Below are 14816 nucleotides of genomic sequence, written 5' to 3'. Positions count from 1 at the left end.
TAACAGCCTTCAATCAGCAGTTCCCAACTTAGAAGGATGTACGCTACCTGTCCTGCCACAACAGTGCAGACCACAAACCTTCTTAATGTACAACAACTGGTTTGAAGCCCAAGTGCTTAAACCAAGGGCCTTAGAATAACCGTTACAATTTAATGAGGCTACTAACAAGCAGTAATAAAGTCAGCAGAATAAATTCAATTGAGTACTTTTAAGAAGAGGCAAAAGCAAAATAAGGTAATAAAGTAGGAAGAAACACAAATACAGTAAGGCAGATAAGGTGCAAATTTTTTTTTTTTTTTTTTTTGAGACAGAGGAAACAGGGCAGATTAAAATACTATAGGGGAATGCTCTTCCCAAGTGCTCTCTCTGTACACCACAGAGGAGATGGGACTGGTAGGAGTATCCAAAATCAAAATATGTACTCACTGTACTCAGTTGAGTGAGCAAATGAGGTGGGTCCAGAAGGAGTGTGCAAAAAGAGATTTACAGCAGGGGCGGGCAATTCCAAAGCCACCAAGATTAACACCACAGCTAGAAACAGGGAGGGGAGGTGGGGAACTAACTGCAGAGAGACAGAGGCGCAATATTTAGTGAATCAAATACACATGCTATTTACTGACTCAAATCTTAAATAAGTGCAGAAAATATACTTAAATCAGCTTGTGTCCAGTTGATATATGCAGACAAGTCTCAGTAGCCAGCAACTCGATTTAAAATGATTACTAGAAATGTAACCAACACAGATTTTAATGTTAGCAGAAACCCCCAAGCTAAGTGACACTAACAAAGGAATTTCAAAGTAGTCTAACTACTTTCAGTGAGCTCAGATAACTGCAGAGAGGCACACACTAACTGCAGAGACAGAGACACAATATTTAGTGAATCAAATACACACAATATTTACTGACTCAAATCTTAAATAAGTGCAGAAAATATACTTAAATCAGCTTGTGTCCAGCTGATATGCAGACAAGTCTCAGTAGCCAGCAACTTGATTTAAAATGATTGAATAAAAATGACCCAGAACTCTGCATACACATGTGGTACACTGAGCATGCTCAGTGTACTGTACACTTCCTCAAGTTGGACTTCATAATGCCTTGCATGAACTGACAGGAGACCAGTCCTGCTCATGAGTTCTACTCATGATAAAGTCATATTCGAAGCATGATCTATGTGAATCATACAAGTTAAACTACATCTACATTACACACGGTAACTACATATGTGACAGGTGTTCAGTTTTACTATGACCTTTGATGTTATTGATTATATACAAAACATATGGTATTGTATTCATATCCATGTCCACAGTTCTATTGATTACACAGACATTCTAGTAACATGTTGACCCGGTAGGCTTTCTGACTCAGTAAAAATTCAGATACTGGAGCCACTCTGGAATACACATTCCCTACTGTTTATATTCCATGATAGCCATTCTTTCAGCTTATTGTTTTACGATAGATATTACTTCAACTTCAAAATTCTGTTTCTGAGGAAGTGTATTTATTTTATTTAAAATCATCCTTCTGTTAATATTGTAAAAGAGGCTTTGAAAGCAGCAAAATGAGAGTAACCTGATGTAAAAAATACAGATTTTAAACAGCATTATTTTATTATACTGTGACATTTAATATTTCAGGTATTTCTGTTTTTGATACATTCTTAAAGAATATTATTTTATTTTATTTTACTTAACTTTTGTATTTCATTAACTGATACACTAAGTTTCATTTATCTTGGTAACCTTAAATAATACATTTTCTTTAAAATGCATAATAGCTGACCGTGACTGTTTTATAGCCTTATAAGAACACACATAAATGTCTCACTACTTAATTTTATGTTTGTACTGCAAAAACATAACAAAATATAAACAGTTTTACCCCCTACCTTTTTATGTTTTCTGTTAAACATAAGTATCTAAGTCTGACACTGCACTATTGTTATTTTTTTTCTTTGCATGTTTCCAGGCTGAACCTATATTTGGTGCTTTGGATCAATGTTTGACCCCAGTTAACAAAGATAAGTAATAAATAATAATGTTTTTATCTGTGCCTTATCTGTTCCTTGTACAAACTCATTAGCATATGTCATATATATATATATATATATATATATATATATATATATATATATATATATATATATATATGTGTGTATAAATACCCATAGAATGGTAAATGTGCTGTCATTTGCCTTGAAAAGAACCAGACAGGTGTATGAAATAACAGGCAGGTAAGCTTAGATTCTGTAATCAGAGCACTAATGTAAGATAGTCTGTATGGCAGAAATTCTTAGTACCTGAAGGACAGCGAAGCACTGGACACACAGCATTATGAATTTGCAAATGTTAATAACAGACAAATCAAATAAAGTTTTTTGACTGGATGACTGAAGCAGTGCATTGGTTTGGAGTAGGACATGAGCTTTCCTAGATTTCAGATAGTCATTTAATTGTTTACCACACAAAGGATTAATGTTGCTTTGAAGTTGGTTAGAGTTTCAGTAGTTGGCTAAGGAGACAGTTGTGTTATGTAATTTTAGAAGACATTACTAAACAGTGCTTATGGTAAGGAACTAAAAATAAATAACTATTCCACATCCTGATTACACAATTTGGGTCTATATCATTTCAATGTAAGCGATAGAACATGGCGCCTATAACAAAATGTGTGCTTTACTTTAGATGTCATAAAGATCTTTTGCACTCCAAATAGGAAGAAGGGGAGTGCAGGGGATAAAGTTGGATATGGCAAGGTTGAAGAAGTGACGAAATGTAAAGCAGCTTCAGCTTATCACAGAGAAGTATAAATTAATGTACTCTGGGGGGGGGGGGGATCAAAGGATCAAGGTATACTATTTTTAACTACAAAAGTAGAAGCAGGGTATGAGGTAATGTGAAATTACTGTATGGAAAGCTATGGTCATAGTCATGGGTGCTGAAGGAGTCTGGATTTCGCAGACAATAAAAAACACAGAGAAAAGAAAAATAAGTTATTATGTCAAAGCACAAACCCCTATTCTCATCTTAAATTTTATGGACAGTTCAGGAAGCTGCATTTGTACAAAGACACAGAGAGTAAAACAAAATCTGCACCAAAAGCAATCTAAGGAGACTCACATAATTTAATAAGTGTACCTCTGAAGAAAGGAATCAGAAATCAAGCATTATAGAAAGTTACAGTGGTATTTAGGACCTAGCAAAGTCCAGAAGTACAGAGCATATCAAAAACAATTTGATAGTACTTGCAATAAGTTATGTAAGGAATTACTTTTTATGACAATGATTGTGACATATGCATGGAACATTCTTTGACCTAGTTTCCAAAAGGATCAAGGTTGTGCAGCAGAACTCATGCACTTATATGGAACTGTGTCCTGAAATGGCAGTCTTGCTACAGCTTTGCATAATGAAGGCAAACGGAGGAAGAAGATTCAGTGTGCCATTATAACTGCTGTCTTCTGTGTTTCACCTCCCCTGCACTGAGGATATATAATGTGTTGCTAAAGTATGATATGCAGGGGAATCTCATTATGTACTCATGGTAGTATCTAACATCTAACAAGAGATATCAAAAGGGTAGCAACATTATACCACGTGAGACTTCCAGTGCAGGATGCATGTACAGATACAGAGAGCATGAGCAATGTTAGCACATGTGTGATTATTGTATGGGAGAGGGTTAGGGTTTAAGTTGTATATATGATAGCACCATTACTTACATATAGATGCAGGCTCCATAAGCAGTAGACTGCAGTCTGAATGTCCACTGCATGACTATTATCCATATATAGTTACCATGATTACAGAGACATAGCCATTGTAGCTAGATTTCTGTATGAACTGTTATGTCAGCTGCCTATTTGCTGGTTTAACTCTGTATGTGGTGGTATGTGAATGGTAAATGGCATGGGACATGACATCCCTTATCCAATAATGTGCCTTTTAATCAGTTTGTTATGCACAATCTGTGTAGAGTCAGCAGTGCAAGCTACATCCCATATGCCTAATACTGGATTTGGCAAAAGAGTTTGCAAAATGAGTAAACCACAAGGTTGCATTATGAAGCGTACATTGATGTAACATAATACAGAATACTGTACACAACTGGCATGATTTAAAAAGAAAGGCAAAATACATGCAGTAGACTGAGGGATGTTCCATACAAAAAAAAAAAACAAAACAAAATAAAAAACAATAAAATACTCACACTTTTCCCTCAATACTGAGGCAGTACCTGCAGTTTCCAGATTCTTACTGGTATATGCAGCGTATATCTCAACAGCTCGCATTTTGCAGAATGTCCAGATTTGTGCGTCAGATTTTTGTTCTGTTCCTCATAAAATTTGTGGTTTTCTGGCAAATAATTGAGAACTGAAGTCACTAAATAATGACACACATTTGAGTTTCACACTTCATAACATTTACAAAATGCATACTAATGCAGCACCTGGTATTCTAGCAACTCTCTAAGTTTATAAGAGCAATAATTGAAATCTGTCTCTATTTTTGGGCCTTTGTCATCCAATTATTGTTGGCTTTCTCCAGATTTCTTGCTCTACGAGACTAAGAGGTATGGCACCATCTCTACAGAACACAATTTATACTCCCCAAAGTAGTCATATGTTATAGTATGACTTTGAACCAGAAACTGCACAGGAGGCAAGCTGCAATATATTTGCATCCCCCTTGGCAATGTGGAAACTGGTGAATATGGTATCAAGAGATTCCAGCAGGGCAATCCGGATTTTTCCGACATCTCTGTCAGATTCTGTTTTCTTCAGAACTTGGCACATGTATACTGAATCTTGTATAATCAGGAGTAGGACAGATGTCTACTTATGAAAGCTGATGTTCCCCACAAGGAACTGCACACGCCTTCTTTTAGAAAAATATTTCAAACATTCATGGGAAATATGTAAGATACTTATAAATGTGCAGTGAAATGAAACGCATTGCATATCATGACATTACATTTTGTCTCTTAGCTAGTGAAGCATTCAAGCAGTCATTATCTGTCATCCAAACGTATTCCCCATGGTTAATATGTTTTAAGACAAACGCAAGGTTACAAAACTACTATGGTACAGAGGCATCATGCAAAATATAAAATACAAAATTCAACAACCTTTTTCCTTAGTTCCTGGATTTTCTGGTAAAGTACAAATACCTGTTGTGTAATTCTTGTCTAATTATCTCTTCAAACAATGCAGAATATGAAAAAAAAAACGTATCTTTAGTATAACCCAATAAAATTAACTAGCTATGGATTAAAATAACTTGATGAATAACACTAATGTCAATTGTTTACAAGCAGCAGCGTCATAAATGAGCACGCGCTTATATGATGTGATAAAACGTAATTTAGACGTTACTCACATTGACGTATAACCATCTCTCAGCATTGTAAACATAATCTCATTCTGATTTATTATATCATTTTCAATATTTTGCTTGCAATGTCATCATTAAAACACTGGCATTCAGTTTAATTTAACAAGTATGACAACAGTCTAATGACCTTGTTTCCTGGGATGTTGTCTTTTAGTATCAAGTACGTAAAAGAAGTAGGTTATTACAAGATTAAGTGAAAGCTATGAAGATGTGAAGTAAGAAAAGTGCAAAAAAATTATACTAGTGCACATTTGCATATACAAATTCTTTGGAAGCTTTTACAGAAATTAAAATTGCTTATACAATAAATTTTCCACTGTACCTTTATGAGCAGATCATTGAAGTGGCCCAGAGTGAGCTCAGATATTTCAAGTTCCACTGGGTAAATGATAGAGAAACTACAGTTTCTGTGAAGATGAGGAACTAACAGTGTGAATCTTCCATTGGGACTCTGAGATATCACATTACAAGCTATAAGATGAGAAAAATGAAACATATTCAATAATCACATTAAATCTGCCATACGTTACAGTTTACAAAATACCAGACAGGCAGCCATTCTTTAAGTTAAAAAAAAGAACCCAGTGCAAATCCCTCAGGATGCATGACAAAGATAGAAAAGAAAATTGAGATTTTAAACACTAGACTGTCATAAACACAAAGTCTGGACTCCTGTCTTCATACCGTCTGCACGGTTATTGCCTATTCATAAGGCCCATGATTATAACATTACATGTGCAACTAAGTTCCTGCATGGACTGCTCCTTCAGCTAGCTACCTCGTTGCTTTGTTTAAAACACCAACGGATAAGTGTGCACTTATAAGTCAGCTGCAATATTTTTTCAAAATGATAATAAGACAAAGACTAACTTTTCTCCCTTTTATTCTAACACGGGTCTAATGCAGTTACAAAAATAAATAGCATGAAAGAAATTCTCAGTTCATTTCTTCACAATGTTTGCCCATATTAAACAGACTGATGTATGAAGACTGGCATTTGATAAGTTGTTTGTCATGTACATAAGGTGCTGAATGACTCATAAAACAGAAAGATAATGACTGGTGTTTTCTTCCATTGATTTTGTAATAAAAATTGAATAGCAGGCATGACAGTGATTTATTTGTCTAATTGCAGTGTTTTAAATAACTTGTTCTGTAAATCATGTCTTCCTATGTTGAAACAGATGACATGATAACGAGATGAACATATTAACAGTAGCAACAGATAGGAAAAAAGTGATTGCTTTTCAAAGCAGAAAGGTATATGAAAGACGGGGTGATAATGATTCATGGTAATTAACAAAAGCAGAGTGTTATCAGTGAGCTGAAGAAATTGTTTTATAAGGTGCAGGGCATAGAACAATGACTTGGTTTGTGATGAAAGAAAATAAAGATTAATTTAGAAAACTCAGTACAGTGCTGGATAAACAGAGTTAAGTGCAGAGATCGACAGCAAGTTGAAAACAATGGTTAAAGTTATATTTAACGTGTAATATACTGCACATGCATATATAAACATACAACTACAGGAAGAAATGGTTGTGTGTTTTGATTGTGGCTTTTGATTATAATTTCATTCTTACCCTACACAGTCTATAGATATATGTTGGCTAATTTACTGCATCTCAGTGATATTGCAAAAATGTAAAAATGTCTCTGCAGTTTGTAATTATTTGGGCATGTATCTGGTTGTGTATATATGCGATGCATATATTGTACAAGTATACAACTCATACATACAATGATTTATTATTTTTATGACAAAAGAGGTAGCACAACAAATTACTTACGAAAGAGATTGTTAATTTTCTTGACAATTATAGTAAATCCATTGCCAGGTGAATGAACCCTGAAGAATAACATGGCCACATTTTGGGATGATGTGATAGTCGTTCCGATATTGCCACTGTCGCACAAGTCTACATAACGTTCAGAGGTAGAAAGTGGATGATCTATTGAGCTGGGGAACTTCTCTCCATTCATTATCCAACCATCAAATATCTAGAAAAAGACAAAAAATGACAACATGCATTTAAGTACAGATGTACAGAATGTGGTCATTTGTGTGTGTGTGTGTGTGTGTGTGTGTGTGTGTGTGTGTGTGTGTGTGTGTGTGTGTGTGTTTGTGTGTGTGATCTATATTAATTTGTTAAAAACTAATTTCAGCAAACTGCCGTTCATCAAACATTCACTTCAGCAAACGTTTTTATAAGGTAAGGGAATTAGTTGGCCAGCATTAGGAAATGTGCCCTTTTCCCCACTCTAATGCAATCTCAGAGTTGGTATATATAAGTAGGGGGGGTTGATATAATGTAATTTGTGTTACGGATGGTGTGGGGACAAGTAATTCTTTTCACTTAGAAAAACATTTGCTGAAGTGGACGGTCGCTAGAATTAGTTTGTGATGAATTAATATAGACCTGTTTGTGTGTGTGTGTGTGTGTGTGTGTGTGTGTGTGTGTGTGTGTGTGTGTGTGTGTGTGTGTGTGTATGTGTGTGTATCTGGCATAAATACAGATATCTGGTCATGTAAAATCAGTAAAACTGCATTATCTGCTTTATAATTGTATTAAAACCCCATACAGGGATGTAATAAATTCTGTTTTACATTCATACAAAAGTGTGAGTTAAACATAAACTCATATTGTATAAACCACTAATCAGCAAGATTAGTCATAGATACTGTTTGGATGAATATATTTGATGACTTACATTTGCTTTGAAAACATTGATATTTAGGTGATTCTTAAATTAATTATAAATTAATTTTGGCATAAATGTGAATATTTCTGTTTCATCAAACCATTCAATTGTACTTTACTGTTACAAGCCCTATTAATTTCATAGGTTCATAGGCACTGACTAAACTATTGATTTGTAAGAGTCATTTGAGGACTAGCCCTGCATTCCCATGAAATTTCTAACCCTTATATTTTAAATTCAAATAACCCAGAGACAGGAAGAATATTTACATGTTACCCCTATCAATAAGTAACAAGAGTGCTAAACTAGGAATGAATTTACAATTCTCCAAACATTCATCCAGATTACATTTGAATAGAGTGAGGGAAGTACTTTGCTTTATGCGTAAAGGAAGACAATTCCAAAGAAGTGTCATTCTCTGTGGTACATATCTATCCCTCTAACCTCTGGAGAGTTTATGATGACACCAAGCTTACAGCCACCTGCAAACTAGGCCAGTTATAAATCCTTAATATTAGCTTTGACCTCTGGAAGTAAATGACTAAGAGGAATGGCCCAAGTACTGAACCCAGGTGTGCACCACTAGTGACTAGTCGACAAACCTACCCTAATTTCATGGTGCTGTTTGTGAGACAATTTGCTATCCAATGAGTTACACTGAGATTTAAATTTAGCTTGGATTCTTTGTCACCAATATCTGCATTTGAAAGGTGTAAGGTCTAGATTTAGGTTTAGATATGTGGTATGTACAAGTTTTCTTTCGTCTTTTGTTTCAGTAACCTTTTGGAAGAAGTTGACAAGGTTAAGCAGGCAAGATCTGCCCTCGACATAAACAGACTGGCTTGGGTCAAGAATTTGTAGGTTACCTATGTTCTTACCTGTTAATTCCATAATGATCCTCACCATAGCCTTACTGATGAGGCTAGTCAGAATTTTGGGTCTATAATTACTCAGGTCCATTGACATCAGATGACAAAATGGTTAAGGTATTCACCTCACAAGCACATTGTACAAGGTTTGAGCCTGACAGCACTAAGGAAAATCAAGTTAAGGAAAGAAACAGGCTCAAATGAGGTCACAGCATATATGATCAAGATGTTGGGTGAGATAGGGGAGAAATGGTCCCTGAGGATACTCATAGCAGTATGGAGAGAAATGCATATCCCTGATGACTGGAGAATAAGTATACTAGAGCCAGTGTGTTCAAGAACAAATGGGACATTCACAACTGTGGGCAGTATGGAGGTATCAAACTCCTCTTACAGTGCATGAATGTTCTGGAGAGGGTGATTGATAAATGAATAAGCAGAGGAGTAGAAAGTAAGATGGGAGATGAGCAGTTCAGATTCAGATCAGAATTTAGCACAACTGACCCGATGTTTGCAGTGAGACAGATGCTTGAGAAGAAGCTAGGGGTGAGGAAAGAGTCCTACTGGACTTTCCTTGAAGGAATATGACAAGGTCCCAAGAAAGCTGATTTGGACAGGCCTGTGGTGATTTGAAGTCCCAGAAACATTGGTGGAAGTAGTGCAAGCTATATACAAGAGCCCCATGACTCAAGTACAAACAGTGCTCTGTCTTCCAGAGGGGCTCCTAGTGGGAGATGGTGTAGATCAGAGTTCAGCTCTGAGCCCACTGCTGTTCATACTGGTGATTGACTACATCAGCAAACAGGTCACAGGGGACAGATCAACAAAGTTGATGTATGAAGACAATGTGACATTACAGGCAGGCTCTGAGGAAAAACTTCAGCCAAGGGTAGAGGAACAGAATGGAAAACTGAAGGCACTAGGGTTACCACCTGTCCCACTTTGTGAGGGAGTCCCTCTTTGGGTAGTTGTGTCCAGCAAAAAAATTGAAAATATGGCAAATGTCCTGAGAGTTTAGGACAAAAGTATTTCCTATAGTTTATGTAATAGTTGCATAAAACAGTTATTCTGTATCTGAAACACATAAATGTTATAAGCAACAGAACAAGCAACTAAAATGCTACAAGCATAAGCTTTTGTTTAGGCCAAAAATGCAGTTTTGTCCTTTGTACTGGCCATAGGCATGTTTTGCCCTGCAAAATCTGATGTTTGTACCAAAAATATCCCACTTTGGGCATTTGAAAAGGTAACAAAATGAAATAAACAGTACACACTCCTGCCAAAGATGGCTCACAAACAACAAAAACCCAGGCTTAAAAACAAGATGTGAGCACACCAACAAAGCTGAGATCTGTTGAAGTGGTAATCCCGCAAAAGCGCTCATCCTTTTGTACTAAAGTAGTGTTTTAGGTTATTTTTTTGGCTTTTTCTCAGCTTTGTTGGTGTGCTCACATCTTGTTTTTAAGCTTGCATTTGAAAAGGTGACAACCCTAGAAGGTACACAGGATGAAACTGAGTACGGGTAAGACAATTGTAATGGTGGCAAATGGTGGAAATCAGAAGGAGCTGAAAATTGAGACAGTAGGGAAAATAGTAGAGCAGGTTAATAGCTTCAAGTATTTGGGAGTTGTGGTTAAGAAAAAGGGAAGCCTGAATGAGGAGGTCAAACCTAGAATCATCGGGGATGCAGCTAGTGGCAGAAAGTGTCATGGGTAGTGTATGACAGAAGAATTTCAAAGAAGCTTAAGAGTAAGGTGTACAAAACAGTGGTGTGACCAGTACTACTGCATGATACAGAAATCTGGCCAGTAAAGGCAGAGCAGATGAGGAAGTTAGAGGTGATGGACATGAAGTGCCTGAGATGGACGGTATTATGCACAGTGTGGGACAGAAGAAGAAATGATGACATAAGAGCAGAAGTCAAAGTAGCTCCAACTGCAGAAAAGGTCAAAGACAACAGATTGCAGTGGTTCTCTCACACTTGCAGGAAAGCAGAAAACAATCTGGTGAAGAAGATTTGGGGCAGACAGGAAGATGGAAAGAGGAAATGAGGGCATCCAACAAGAGGCAAGAGGTGGATATATTGTGTGATAGAAGACCTGTAACAGTCAAGCTTGACTGTCAAAGAAGGTAGCAAAGTGGCACTGAATAGGGCGAAATGGTGGCAAGTGACACCACACCCCCACCTCTTGCAAAAGATGGGAAAAAGGGTGTTGAGGATGATGTTGATGATTGACATCCCACTTTTTTGCAGGAAGATTACAGTCGTTGCCCTTCATTTGTCCAGCACAAAGCCTTTTTGGAGGTTGATATTGACTAGCCTCTGTAGGGTTTGACAGGTCCTGTTTCAGGCTGGCCAGTGGGCAGTCTGGTATGTTATGTAACCCACAGAAGCAATGTTCTTGACCTTGGAAAATACTTTCTTGACTTGTTCTTGGGAGATTTGATGAGAAGGTGTAAATACACATACATGATCTGGGAATGTATGGGGAGACAGGGAGTGAAGTTAGAGATAAATTGATCTATTAGGGGACTGGCTACGTCCTCAAGGACTGAGTATGCAATATGATTTCCTATAACCTCTGTATAGTGTTGAGCTTTGTTTATGAAGTTTTTAAAATTGCTAAAAAGATGTTATGGTTGTCTTTTGCCTGGGGGTTTATTTTTACCTCATATCTACCCTTGGTTGATTTGATCAGGGACCAGAGTTCATTGTTAAGTTTAGCAAAAGCATGTTTTTTTTTTCATCTTGAGAGTTGCATTTATTATTGCTTGCAATGCCTTTTTTCTTATTTTATTGTAGCGTCTATTTATATTTGATTTCATTACAGGGTTTATTTCTAAATTTGTCATTGCATTTACTTGGGAGGGAAAAGATGAATCTATGCAGCTATTTACATGTCCAAAAAATTTGGTGCTAAAAGTTCCATGTATGCAGTGAGGTCATGATATTGGAAGGGGATGTTGAATTTAGGCAGGCCAGGTCATCACTCCATTATAGTAGATTAGCCTTTGCATAATCTTTGAATACTGATATATTTGAAGATGCTACCAGCTTCAGTCTTATGGTCCAGTTTTATTAGGGGGCAACTTACAACTGGAGGGAAAAAGAGCTGTCCCATATTGGTAAAGGTCAAGTCCAATATTTTATATCCCCTATTTGGGATCACCCTAATTTGTCTAGAGGTTTTATATTTATGAAGTCCAGAAATATCTGAACATGCATGTTAGAAGATGTTAAAGTCTCCCAGTTGATGCAGGGATAGTTGAAGCCACCTTAGAGAATGGTGTTTGGCCTAATGCATAGGGACACCATACTATTTAGGTAAGAGGTATGAGCTAAAGGGGGGCATTGAGGGGGTCCTATAGATAGCTATAATGTGATAAGTGGCTTTGTTAATGTTAAGTTGGACAAGGAAGAATTTCAGATCGTTGCTCTGTCTTACGAATCTGGAGGTGAGATTTTGTTTCATGAATATAGAGACACCACACCTTTAGTGCATTTGTCTAGTGCAGTAGGCTCGAATGAGTGTTAGGTGTTGAAACTTTGCACTGATGGGGTGCTCTCAATGGTTTTGAACCTTGTCTCCAAGACAATACATTTGTCATCAAGGTAAAGCTAGAATCTATTATCATACAGACGCCTTAAAAAAAATTATTAGTACAAATTCTAAACTTATAGCAGTATTATTTAGTGGCATATTAAACAATGAATATATCCAGAATCTTCTTTTCTTCCATTTTCTGTTCAATCACAGCTCACGTTTGAATGCCAAGATTAACAACTTACTTGTCCAAGGTAGCTAATTGTCTACTAAATGTGTTTCCTTGTAAATTAAGCATCCCTTATTCCATAATAGATATTGACAGAGATTATTCCAAAAGATTTCCAAAGCCATCTGGCTGTAAATTATTCTTTATTCGATAGCCCATTCACCTTTAAAAGTGTGTGCCTGCAGTGATAACTAATACAAGGAATGAAAATATATTCTGAAGTCTGGCTGCTCATTTGGCACATCTCTCTAAAGTGCCTTTAATTAGAACATCTCTGTTCCATCTTCGAATGTATATCGGTCAACTTTACAAAATTTAACAGATTGTCCGGATTTTATTTTCTTGTCTTTTCATCATAGAATGTGTGGTCTTCTGTCAAATTGTTAAGGATTGAGGTCATTAATTAATGACAGACATTTGAGTTCCAGATGTTATTTCCTTCGCAAAATGCATGCCAATACAAAATTTGCTTTTCTAGCAACTTTCTAATTATATAACAACAACATTTAAAATCAGTCCCTGATTTGGGACCTTTCTCCCTCTTTATTTTTGGCTTTGTCCAGATTTCTTGTACTAAGTGGTCAAGAGGTATGATTGTGGGTCATCAACAGGCAGTGACTACTACTCAGAGTTTTACACTTCCCCCATGGAAACTAATAGATCTAAAGCAGATTCTCTCACCTATACCCCAAAGAAATGCTTCAAACAGAAATGTAATCAGATAAATAAGAACCAAGAAAAAAAATCAACAGAGGGACATTATATATCATTTCTATGTGTATATGTATCCATCTTTGTTTCCATCCATCCATCCATAACCCCTCTTTTCCCATTGTTGCACATGAGTTTAAGGTGACATATCAACAGCAACAATCACCCAGAGCCAATGTTCACACCATTGGGTGGCTAGCCGTGCCATGGTTGTTCTTCCATGACACACACACACACACACACACACACACACACACACACACACACACACACACACACACACACACACACACACACCATGCATTCACACTTTTGGCTAATTTAGAATGTACATTCTACCTATTGCATGTCTTTAAAATGTGGGAGGAAACCGGAGCATCTGGGGAAAACCCATGTGAACACAGAGAGAACATGTAGACTCTGCACAGGGGGTACCCCAGCCAAGATTTGAACCAGAGAACTACTTGCACTGCTGCATCACTAAAAGCAAACAAGAATCAGTAGTGAAACTTTAAATTATCGTGAAATGGTTTAAAAATCTCTTCAGCACGTAACATAAGATAGTGGAATGTTGAAGTTCTAGAGGTCGCAAATGTATAAAGAGAAGACAAAAAAGAACAGCTCACACTCATCCTTCTTGGTAAAAAAAAAATGGAAGAATAACCTCGGGACAAAGAAACTGCTGAATATTTCAGGTTAAGTGAAACACAGGACATACAGCTGCATGAGTTCATACCGCAAATTTCATGTCACAAAAAGCCAACAAAGTTTGTTGACTAGTTATTTTAGTAGTATCAGGAGTGCAGTCATGGACACTGCTTACTCCAATTTTAGCATGGCAGTTGCTGTGATGCCAAATAAAGGATTAACATCAAAACTGAACGACATTGGAAAAGGTTGTAAGGTAGCAGTATAGGTGAAACTTTGTATAACAAAAAGCAATTAAGCAATGTGCTTGGCACATAAAATCTTGCACCAATCTGAAAAAGCACCTGCACTTCAAAACTTATTAAATCCTGACTCTAACAAATGTGTAATTCGCTCAAGTAGCAAATCCTTGTTATATGTTACCAAAGCAAACAATAAATCAGGCAATTCCCTTTTCTTGAGCAACACAGCTAAAAATCTGGAATAGCTTACCAGTGGAAATTAACATCTACTACCAATTTATTTTTCTTTAAATTAACTCTTAAATCTCATTTAACCAATACATGGCTATGCTCCTGCACAAATCCCAGATAAAAAAAGAAAATAATTCCAATGCAATGTCCTATTTACTCTAAAGACTCTTTCTCTAGGTAATACTAATTCTTCACATAAATCAGATTGCATCTCACCGTTCTACATAGTTCTACTCA

The 14816-nt window shown here is 36.6% G+C and overlaps 1 protein-coding gene across 1 annotated transcript in view; it reads right to left on the bottom strand.

The window, feature by feature from the left end:
* LOC122795507 (corticotropin releasing hormone binding protein) overlaps positions 1–14816 on the bottom strand; it is a 285745-nt gene that overhangs the window by 254406 nt on the left and 16523 nt on the right. Inside the window, exons 4-5 of the mRNA XM_044063692.1 lie at positions 7192–7402; positions 5724–5872 (exon numbers count right to left, since the gene is read on the bottom strand). Coding sequence (XP_043919627.1) covers positions 5724–5872; positions 7192–7402 — 360 coding nt within the window. The remainder of the gene's footprint in view (positions 1–5723; positions 5873–7191; positions 7403–14816) is intronic.

Source organism: Protopterus annectens, chromosome 2.part2 (assembly GCF_019279795.1).
Source record: "Protopterus annectens isolate FY-2018-M chromosome 2.part2, PAN1.0, whole genome shotgun sequence".
In the NCBI taxonomy this organism is placed as follows: Eukaryota; Metazoa; Chordata; order Ceratodontiformes; family Protopteridae; genus Protopterus; species Protopterus annectens.
This window is presented reverse-complemented; position numbering and strand designations above follow the sequence as displayed.